This window comes from Phoenix dactylifera, chromosome 4 (genome assembly GCF_051530095.1).
Source record: "Phoenix dactylifera cultivar Ajwa chromosome 4, Ajwa_hap1_PhDact_Kaust_v1.1, whole genome shotgun sequence".
Taxonomy (NCBI): Eukaryota; Viridiplantae; Streptophyta; class Magnoliopsida; order Arecales; family Arecaceae; genus Phoenix; species Phoenix dactylifera.
The window spans coordinates 33,215,417-33,226,849 of NC_143193.1; the positions used below are offsets into that span (position 1 = coordinate 33,215,417).

The 11,433-nt window shown below is 37.9% G+C and overlaps 1 protein-coding gene across 6 annotated transcripts in view; it reads right to left on the reverse strand.

Annotated features, from left to right (window-relative positions):
• Nucleotides 1-5,387, reverse strand: part of LOC103719838 (DNA polymerase epsilon catalytic subunit A) — a 47,365-nt gene extending 41,978 nt beyond the window's left edge. For 3 of the 6 annotated variants that reach the window (XM_088719824.2, XM_088719826.2, XM_026809525.4), the window contains exons 1-9: nucleotides 5,288-5,387; nucleotides 5,009-5,217; nucleotides 4,486-4,551; nucleotides 4,296-4,355; nucleotides 4,042-4,137; nucleotides 2,601-2,761; nucleotides 2,229-2,317; nucleotides 1,898-2,115; nucleotides 31-117 (exon numbers count right to left, since the gene is read on the reverse strand). In XM_088719824.2, coding sequence (XP_088575950.2) covers nucleotides 31-117; nucleotides 1,898-2,115; nucleotides 2,229-2,317; nucleotides 2,601-2,761; nucleotides 4,042-4,137; nucleotides 4,296-4,355; nucleotides 4,486-4,551; nucleotides 5,009-5,164 — 933 coding nt within the window. In that variant the 5' untranslated portion in view covers nucleotides 5,165-5,217; nucleotides 5,288-5,387. Of the gene's footprint in view, nucleotides 1-30; nucleotides 118-1,578; nucleotides 1,655-1,897; nucleotides 2,116-2,228; nucleotides 2,318-2,600; nucleotides 2,762-4,041; nucleotides 4,138-4,295; nucleotides 4,356-4,485; nucleotides 4,552-5,008 lie in introns of all 6 variants that reach the window. The other 3 variants (XM_026809528.4, XM_026809527.4, XM_088719825.2) reach the window with 3 other exon arrangements.
• Between the last annotated feature and the right edge of the window lie 6,046 nt (nucleotides 5,388-11,433).

An 11,433-nucleotide genomic window follows, 5' to 3' on the forward strand; every position in this document is an offset into this window, starting at 1 on the left:
CCAATTTAACAAGTTCAAGAAACAAGCTACCTCATTTTTCACATTTCTAACTTTAAAGCAGCCTTCGAATTCTGCTTTAGGGGTATATTCCAAATCTTCAATATCTTCCCCCACACACTACAGGCAAAAGCATGACACATATATGTAAGAGGCATTTAGTTATTTGTACCCAGATTCAGGTATCGCATGTACAACTGCATCACAAACTTCTCTAAAATAAACTGATTTCTAAATGTTACTTTCATATCAAATCCTCCACTTCATAAGCATTCAGCACTTTCCACTGAGAGCATATATGAACATGAAATATAAACCTTACCCTGCCAAACTAGAGTCATCTTCACAATAAAGACACGGTTCACTATGATGGTCTAAAAAGCCACAGAATAAAGAAATAAACTTTCAATTCAGGCCCAAAAAGCTGTTGGGTACAGGGTACCTATATGATGCACTATATGAAGTGATACTAAGTTTCATTGCATATCAAAACAAGATTCAAGAGGTAAAATCCTTTTATCATGCTAGACACACCCCAGCGTCAACCGTGCAGCAAAGTATGACAATCAAAATAGATCAACTGTGTGGTAAATTGTACAATTTAAATTCTTTTGACAAACAGTATCAATGCCTGACTTGCTTGTGACGTTCATATAGCTTAGATGTTGTTTAATTTCATTCCTAAACAGAAAAATATTTTCCACAATAGTTGAAGCTACTGATGCTTCATAAAGAGTTTGCACATTAGCAGGTTTGTCATACCACTGTGATAGTTTAAGGAAAATGTTATCTTAGCAATATGAAGAATTCTTGGAATTTAGACATAATTGTAATAATTTAATCTTCCAGGCACATAGCAAATGCACATGCAGTTTTGTTCTCTCCAAAGATATGCATGAACAGCAGTTCCTTGTTGGATAGAAGGGTGCTTTAGGTTCCGTTTGGCATCACTTCCAGTTTGCAGTTTTCATGAAAATCAAATCCAGTTTCTTATTTTCATTTTTGAAAACCAAATCTCAAAACTTATTTGGTAGTCCCTTAGATTGTGGAGGTAATTGCAGTGGCCTACAGCAGCTGTAGCAGGTGGCTACCAGTGCCTGCAGCCAGCAGCTGGCAATATGTGGTGGCGGGGGCCAATGGGGGTGGTGGTGACCAGGATGACAGAGGCGGTGGTGGTGGTTATAGATGGTTTCCATTTTCAGGGAAAAAAAGTGAAAGCAACTCGTGAGAACTTTCAATTTTTTAAAAAATTATGGTAAGCAAATTTAGAAAATCAAAACACAAAAGGGCAACTAAACAAATTTCCAGCCTCAGTCTCCATGTTTTCATCAATGAAGACCCGAAACCGAACAATGGCAGCGATGCAAACAGGCTACGGTCAGACTTAGCTTCAGTTGTTTGTAACAATTCAAGTGCATCAATAATGTAGATAGGTCAACATATAAACATCTAAATTAAGTATCATAACTATTCTGATCATGGTCTTCCGTACTACCCATACCGCCCGATACAAAACGTACTGTACCATACCAGGAGAAAACCGGTACGAAACTTAACTTCAAGTCAGTACAAACCCCGTACCACTCCATACTGAGGCATACCGAACTGTACTAAGGCATACTGAGGTGCGGAACGGTTCGTAGCGAGGCGTACCGACCTGTATCGAGGCGTACCGAAATAAAAATTGACAAAAAATGGTTATAGAGCTATTTCAATACAAGGTGTACCGTACCATACAGTACCATACCGAACCTAACCAACAAGGCATCGATACGGTATCCGGTACTAATACGGTACCCCGTACCAAGATTGTGGACCTTGATTATAATAATGAAAAGCATGAAATAGAAACTAAATTTATAGGGATACACAAAAGCAATATTGAGAAGTATTATCTTACCTCTCGATTGATTATCAAGTAACCTTGTCCATCTATCATATATGATATCATCATTATCAGATCATATTCGGCATCCGGAAATTTCAAAGGAAGCTTTGTTGTCTCAATATCAAATGCACAAACATGAACTTCCGCACGCTGAAGAAGATCAGTCCTTTTATCAAGCAAAATTCCAGAACTAGATACATTAATATCATACCACTGTCCGCATCTAACATCTGCATAACATGAGCCAGTTCCAGATATTAATGATAACATTGGGGTGGGCATGGAAGTGTTTTTTTTTTTAATGAAAAGCAAGCAATGAAGTGCACTAAGAATTAGAACCCACCATTATCAATTGCAAAACGAACATGATAGGGGACATCATATTCACGTAGATCAGTGATACAATCTATATAATCTTGTGGCCTTTCTTTGCTGCAAATGCCAAAAGAAGCCAAAACATAAAATGTAAAATCTATATTATCTATATACACATTCTTTGCTGCAAATCTATACAATCTTGTGGCCTTTCTTTGCTGTAAATGCCAAAAGATTACACAATCAGCATTTGCAAAATGTAAAATGAAGCCAAGATATTAGCAATGAAGAGAAGTGTCTGAAAAGAAACCTGGACACAGAGTGGGGACTTCCTTCTAGAAACATGCAAAAAAAAAAAAGCAAATGAATAGTGAAGGAAAATATCTACGACTCCCATTACCTTTTCCCATTATACATCGATTCAAATGCTTCAGCAGCATCTGATTTTGCTTGGTTCCTTTCAACGACATGCTTCAGGTCATTCTTTACATGCATCAATTGTTGGACAGTATCAAAGCTAAGCTTTAAGTATGCTTTATGTAAGCCAGAGAGATGGTTTTTCTGTCATAATAAAAGATGTTAGAACGTTCCAAAGGGGATATCATATAACACTAGATACATCTAAAAGGGGCATGTCACAAGTGAGACAGACATGACCATCTGGTAGTGCATGAGGCAAATCCATAGAATTCACATTTCCCATAGACATATACCAATACATATATGGCAGAGATATACATGTATCATTGTATGAACTGTATATACTGTTCTATACCACATGGTATTAGATCATGTGTTAAATGGTTCTTCGAAATGATTGACATGGATAATTCTTCTACATGAGTGGTGGCACTCCCACCACTGTTCTCAAAAATTCACTATCTATAGTATGTAGCATATGATCAACATGACAAACTTAGGTGAAAAAAGAATGTTTTATTGTTTTTTTTTCCATTAGAAATTACTGGAGAGATCACGGCAGCTTCAACAAGTCCATACATCTTAAGACCCGATAAGATAAAAGAACTGAAGTTGATTAGCTCTCTCTCTTTTCTCAAAAAAAAAAAGAAGGAGAAGAATGAAAAGAACTTTCACCAAACAATAGACTAGACAAAACAAACATTTAAGTGAAGCAGTTTAGCTCTCTCTCTTGATTAAAAAAAATAAAGAAGAAGAAGAATGAAAAGAAATTGCCATCAAACCATATCTAAATTTCACATAGATGTTTCAAAACAATGATCTACCAAACTAACAGACTTACATGTATTTTTGCTTGGAAAGAATCAAAATGGTTTTCTCACAACAATACTAAAACAAAAGGTAAAATCAAGTTAATTGTATTCTAAAACTTGGATATATTCTCAGTGTGTACCTCATGTCACCAAGTCAACCCCACCCAGCTCTATAACTAGACCTACCTGATATGATATATAAATCATTATTGAATTTGTTTTGTGTCCGCACAAGGTTTTCAAACTCCATGTCTCATTAATCTTTGTAGGCAACCAATAACAATATGACTTGGACATTACTTGGTCTGACTCAAATTGGTGGTTTATAGCGAAATAGCTTAGGAGGCCAAGATATTCACATATCTTGGCAGATATATAACATACAATTGAATATCTTGGCAGATATATAACATACAATTATCAATTAATTGGTCAATAAGAAGATGAATCCACATTACAGGGACATGTAATAAGATATGGAAGTTATTCCAAAAATGATGTGATGTCCAAACATTTAATAGGACTAAATTATAGGTTTGACCAAAATCAAAAGGTTAGCATGTGAAACTGATAGGTGTAGCAGACATGTAATGTATTATAGTAGCTTACCAAATCCAGGTCCTCTTTCTCCACAATCTCTATATCAGCAATTTCTCCTTCATATCGACGTCTGAGATATGCCTCAACTTCAAGCCCCATCTTTTCCTGCAGCAATGCATGAAAGCATAAATAACTATTGAAACAGAACGGAAACCATGATAAACTGCCAACCAAAATAGACTGTCGGATTCCAAACATCCATTAACAAGAATACGTGGATGTATAAAACAGTATCTTTCGCAATGGGCAGATTGGCCACCCACCTTGGCGGCGGCATAGAAATAAGGTGGAAACCTGTACTTTACTTTGAATGTGGATCCATCCTGTAACCAAAAGAAAACAATTCAGTTGAATAACAAGTCAGGAATGACCTGTGGGGGAAACTTCAGTGACAGTTTAGAACAAGATATCTTTGTAGGGTAAAGAAAAACAGAAGGAGGATCAATAACTCACCTGAGTAACAAAGTAAAGATCTACGCAGCTGTAGATCTTGTTGGTATCTTGATCTTCCCATGATGACTATAAAGAACAGAACAGATCAATAGCATGGCCCAAGCAAAAGACTCTTCTTGAATAAAAGACTACATGAATTGACAAAGAGAAAGAGTAGATCGTGCTATCTGACACACAAAACCCAAGAGGGAAACAAGAACGATCAAGGAAGCATTCTTGAACGAAATACTACAAGAATTTGCCAAGATCAAGGGAAAGTAGAGAAATGGAAAGCAAGACAATGGATCAAAAGGAAAACAGATGAGATCGTGATCGAATAAAAAAACTCAATAATTGACAAGGAGGTAGTTATTGAATAAAAGACGCATAAAAAGATCGTTCTTAAGCAAAAAAACTGGCATATAATTTCCAAGATATAAGGAAGGCAAAAAATTGAAGAAAAAATAACTGAATTAAAGAGGGAACGAAAGAGCAGAGAAAGGAAAGGAATATGAGAAGATAGGAAGATGCAGGAATTGCTTACCGGTGCATAGGTGAGCAACCATCCGAGCCTCTTTTCACCCTCGGTGAAGAGATCGAACCCTAGCTTGCGTTCAAGAACCTCCTCAGCGTTCAGGCGGAGCTTCTGCTTTGATGGATTCCGGCTGGACCTTTCCCTCCTTTTGCCGCCGTTGTTCATGGCTGGTAGATGCCGGAGATCTCGATCTGAGCCACTTTAACAAAAACTACGGTCTAAAACAAGAGAAAATCATGTGAGATGCACCCAATGTACAAGTTGAAGTAACGCGGAAGGGGAACGAACCCTAGCAGCTTCAACACCCCATGGCTTCGAAGAGGAAAACGAGGGAACTTGAATAGGGTCGGTGGAACGCGGATCGGGTTTGCCTGGATCCGGACCGAGCCTATGCGCCATATGTATTAAAATGAATATCCAAAGGAAATCAAAGTATCTGTAATCGTACGGTCGATTATAACCCACCCGATTTCAGCTGCGGATCCGCACCTCAACATAAGAATGTAGGGCTCGTTTGGTTCGCGGGAAGCATTTTCCTTCCTAGGAATATGATTCCTGGGAAACAAATTCCTAGGAAGAGGATGCCTAGGAAAGTATTTTTGGCATGTTTGGTTGACCATGGGAAAGTGACAAATTTCCAAGGTGCTTATGTTTGGTTGGCCATCCACTTTCCTAGGAAAGTTATATATAATTCCTATTATGCCCTTAATAAAAATTAGATTTTTAATGCCTCTTTAATGCTTCTTTAATGCTGAAGGGACTTTTTGGGAAAAAGTAAAAATGGAGTGATTCCCGCCTCATGGGAAAGTAACTTTCCCATGTTTCTCATGGGAAAGACTTTCCCATGAAATGTGGGAATCACATTCCCATGGGAATATAACTTTCCCTTCTCTCTCCTTTGAAAACTCCAACCAAACAAGAGGCATCTCATTACTTTCCCGTTGACCACACTTTCCCCCCTTCTTTTCCCGCGAACCAAACGAGCCCGTAGAGTGCTCCACATCTTTTTAGCTAGAACTTTTCTCCCCTACAAAATCAAGCTCAAACATCAAACTTATAAAAAAAAATATATAAAGCGGAAATCAAGAACCTAAAACCTTCTATTGAAGTTTACTAAGGTCCATCGTTCAATCGTCTGAATCCCCTTCACAAACCCTTTGGTTTAATTAGAGAGAAAGAAAGAGAGAGAAGAGAGAGGAGAGAATCATATAGAGAGAAGACCGTGGAATCTCTCTCTTTCTCAAATAGAGGAAGAGGATGGGAGGCTCGGTTTCTAGGTTGCGATGGCCCAAGGTGGCACTTAGCCCCAACGATTACTGCTTGTTGTTGAGGCCACCATCTCCCCTGCTCCTAGGCCACACGATAAGACATTGGCCGCCAATTAGTGAGTCGGTTGTGAGCAAAGATAATTTACGTTCATCTCCTATTTCTTTATTTTTCTGTTTCACTTCCGCTAGTCGATCATTGTCCATGAAACTTCAAGTATAATGGTGTGATCTTTCAGAAGAGGAAATCTCTTGAGAATTATAAAATTAAAGGAAGCATATTATATCCTAATTATTTTAGTTCAGAATGTGCAAATTACAAGAATGAAATTTTATTTAAAGGGGGATGATGTAATACCTAGGCCCATGGCCTAGGCCTTCATCAGGCGCGCCTTTGAGATAGCGATATTCTCCACTCGAATAGAAAAATAGAGAAGAATTCCCCTATTCCAAAAAATCCACCGCACCCCTCCTTATCCCATCACCCACATGTTCTCTTTCTCTTGCACCCTACTGCCTTTTTCTCTCATTCTCACCACCTCTCTTCCCCGCTTTCACTCTCTCACTCCCTCTCTCCATCTATCTCTCACCCTTCCTTTCTTCCTCTCCCCTTCATCCTTTTCTTCTTCTTCTCTTCTCTCCTCCCATCTCCCTCTTTTTCCTTGAGGATGATAGTGGTATTTTGATGATTAACACAACCATTAAGGGAATATCTAATTAAAAATTACAAGGAAATATGATACATCATTACTAAGTTCGTCACCTACGGTACATTAGAAGAATGAGATCAAGATGTACTTCAATGATAACCAATGAGATAAAATTTGCGATAGAAAAGGGATAGTGAATTCTAAATTCTAATTCGGCAAAGTTTCAAGTGAAACGTACTCCTAAGGGGGCAATGGTAATTTTCATTGTTTAGAGTATGTAGCACCACCATGACATATATTCAAAATTGCTTGAAGTATATTTCATTGATTATATGGATGAATCTAACCTTAAGTTGCAGCAAAGTGTGGAATAAGTCGACCCCAAGATTGGTGGAGTCGACCCCGGCACATCAAGGAACCATCGGGCACATTTCTGCAAAAATGACACGGATGAACAGTACTTGAGTCGACCCAAGTGAAAGTTGAGTCGACCCCATCTTCAAGCCTCAAGAAAATAAGTCTCTGAAATCCCTGAGAGGGTCGACCCCACCTTGAGTCGACCCCAACTGAACATGAGTCGACCCCAAGGCTGTGTCATTCAAAACTGGATCTCTGGAATCCCTGAGAGGATCGACCCCAATGGAACTTGAGTCGACCCCACTGTACCTTGAGTCGACCCAAAAAGAGTTGAGTCGACCCCAATGAAAAAATGGCTGAAATATAAGGTTTTGTGTTTCCTGAGAGGGCCGACCCCAATATAGCATGAGTCGACCCCAGTAAAAGTTGGGACGACCCCAGTGAAAGTTGAGTCGACCCCAAGTCTGATGAACAGTAGTTTGAGTCGACCCCAGGAAAGTTTGGGTCGACCCCAGCACGGGCAGAAGCATAACGGCTAGTTCTGCAGAAGTACTTTTTGTCCTCCCAACAGTAAGTAACGGCTAGTTTTTGAAATCTAACCAATGGGAGGTGTCCAATGGGTGAGGAAAACTATTTAAAGTGACACTATTCATCAGAAAAAGCATCCTTTTGCAAAATATTAAGGCTTACACAAGAAAGACAAGAGCCCTAATTTTCTTCATCCAAGTGCTTCATTCAAAGAGTCAAAAGAAAGTGGTTGAGCAGATTCCAAGAGACATTAAGAGCTCCATCCACCCTTGAAGAGTGAAGCATTCTTGACAAAGAAGAGAGAAGTCTCATCAAGCGATAACTATATTCTAAACTCTTCTTTGTAGCTTATAATTGTTATATTTGCTCATCTAGGAGTTTCAACTTTCTTCTTCTTTTTAATCATCTTGTAAAGGTTTGTTGGTGAGCCCGTAAAACCAACGGTGTAGGTTCATTGGTGAACCTGTAAAATCAATTATGAAGGTTCGTTGGTAAGCCCGTAAAACCAATATAGGTTTTTGGTGATCTCGAAAAACCAAAGTGTAAAGGTTTTTGGATTGTGAGCCCGGAAAATAATCCAACTGTAATCCGCGGGATTATAGTGAATTTCCAAGGGGTCGCTTGGGGAGTGGACGTAGGTGCTTAGGAGAGCACCGAACCACTATACTTCTTGTGTGTTTGCATTGTGTATTGTCTTAACTTCACTAACTCATCAATTGACTCAATTAAGATAGTAAAAAATTTAGAGAAACCAATTCACCCCCCCCTCCTCTTGGCTTGTCACCTTGGGCAACAAGTGGTATCAGAGCAAGGTGCTCACATAGTATTTGTTGATCTCACAATCAAGAGACAAAGATCATGACAACCCAAGTAGGATGTTCTATGAGTGAGGGGCAATCCACAAATAGACCTTCTCTGTTTAATAGCTCAAATTACACATACTGGAAAGTTAGGATGAGGATATTCATTCAAGCTCTAGACTATGAATTGTGGAATATCATAACTAGAGGACCACACACATCCACAATTAGTATAGAGGGCACAATCATTCCCAACCAGAAATGGATTGGAATGAGAGTGACAGAAGACTAGCACAACTAAATGCAAAAGCAATAAATGTACTTTACTGTTCACTAGATGCAAGTGAATTCAATAGAATATCTACATGCATCTCCGCGAAAGAAATTTGGGATAAACTGGAGGTCACACATGAAGGAACTAATCAAGTCAAGGAGTCAAAAATAAATATATTAGTTCATAAGTATGAGTTGTTTAAAATGGAGTCCACTGAGTCCATAACTAAAATGTTTACTCGATTCACAGAAATCATAAATGGGCTAAAAAGTTTAGGAAAGTCTTATACTAACTCTGATTTAGTGCGAAAAATTCTCAGATCTCTACCAAGAGTTTGGGAGGCCAAAGTAACAGCAATTCAAGAAGCAAAGGAGCTCAATACATTGCAATTGGAAGAACTTCTAGGATCACTCATGACCCATGAGTCGACCATGAGGCAAAATTCAGAAGATGAGGTCAAGAAAAGAAACACCATTGCCTTGAAGTCTACTACTCCAAAATAGGAAACTGAATCAGAAGAATCTGATGATGAGGAGGAATATGATGAAGAAGGAATGGCTATGCTTGGAAGAAAATTCAGAAAGTTCATGAGAGGAAAGAAGAAATTTCATAAAAGGAAGCCCTTCTTCAAAGGTAGCTCAAGCAAAGAAAAGGGTAAGGATAAAGAAAAGGAAAAGGAAACGCCAATTTGCTATGAGTGTAACAAGCCCGGGCATTTCAAGATAGATTGTCCGGAATTGAAGTGGATGGCAAGAAAACTTAAGAAGAAGAACTTCATGGCTGAATGGAGTGAAAGTAAGGAGTCAAGTTCGGAAGAGGAAGATCAACAAGAGACGGCCCAAATCTGTCATATGGCCAATGACGATGAGGAGTGTCTTGCAGCTAATAAGGTGGATAAACGATGGTATCTAGATAGCGGCTGTTCAAGACACATGACAGGTGACGTAGAACAATTTGTCATCTTGGAATCTAAGAAGGGTGGAGTAGTAACCTATGGAGACAATGGAAAAGAATTTATCATTGAAAAGGGTAAAATTTTTATTACTCCATCTACCTTTATAGAAAATGTCTTATTAGTTAATGGTTTGAAACATAACCTACTTAGCATAAGTCAATTTTGTGATAAAGGTTTTAAAGTCACATTTGAAGCCTCAGTATGCATAATCACAAATCCTAAAGATAATAGCATTGTACTTGTAGGACAAAGGCAAAGAAATATTTACATGGTAGATCTTCATGAATTAGGCAAGAAAAATGGATTATGTTTAATTACTAATGAAGAAAGAAAAAGTGAAACAAGTTGGCTTTGGCATCGTAGACTAGGACATGCTAGTATGGACTTAATATCAAAACTAGTCAAGAAGGATTTGATAAAAGATGTGCAAAAATTGATCTTTGAAAAGGACAAAATCTGTGGTCCATGCTCATTAGGAAAACAAACAAAATCATCCTTCAAATCAAAGAATCTAGTATCAACCACTAGGCCTTTTGAATTCATACACATGGATCTATTTGGATCCACTAGAACCGCAAGTCTAGGAGGGAAGAAATATGGACTAGTTATAGTAGATGATTTTTCAAGATATACATGGATTTCATTTCTTGCACATAAGAATGAAGCATTTTCAGCATTCGTGAAATATTATAAAAAAATAATAACTGAAAAGAAGCTTACCTTAATAGCAATTCGAAGTGATCATGGAACTGAATTTGAAAATCAACACTTTGAAGAGTTTTGTAATGAAAATGGTATCTCACATCAATTTTCAGCACCTAGAACGCCTAAACAAAATGGGGTTGTTGAAAGAAAAAATAGGACCTTGGCAGAAATGGCACGCACAATGTTGTGCGAGTCAAATCTTCCAAAGTACTTTTGGGCTGAAGCTATAAGTACTGCTTGCCATATTCTAAATCGGGTTCTAATACGACCTATAACCAAGAAAACTCCTTATGAACTTTGAAAGAATAAGAAACCAACTGCTAAATATCTTAAAGTATTTGGATGTAGATATTTTATTTTAAACAATGGCAAGGAGGATCTAAGTAAATTTGATGCCAAGTCAGATGAAGGTATCTTTTTAGGATACTCTACATCTAGCAGGGCATACAGAGTATTCAACAAAAGAATTCTTGTAGTTGAAGAGTCAGTTAATATCATTTTTGATGAGTCTGATAGTGAGTCTCTTAGGAGAGAAAATATTCTTGATGATGATGTAGGAATTATTGACTTTGAAAAATTAAATCTTGATGACGTGCCAAATCAAGAAATGGAAAATGATCGCGTGCCACCACAATCTCAAGACTTGCTAAAGCAATGGAGGTATGCACATGGACACCCTAAAGACTTAATCATTGGTGATCCATCTCAAGGGGTAAGAACTCGATCCTCTCTTAGAAATTTAAATGATTATCTTGCTTTTGTTTCACAATTAGAACCTAAGAATTATGAAGAAGCTGAAAAAGACATAAATTGGATAAATGTTATGCAAGAAGAATTAAATTAATTCAAAAGAAGTAATGTATGGATATTAACTGAGAGACCAAAGCATAACTCTGTAAT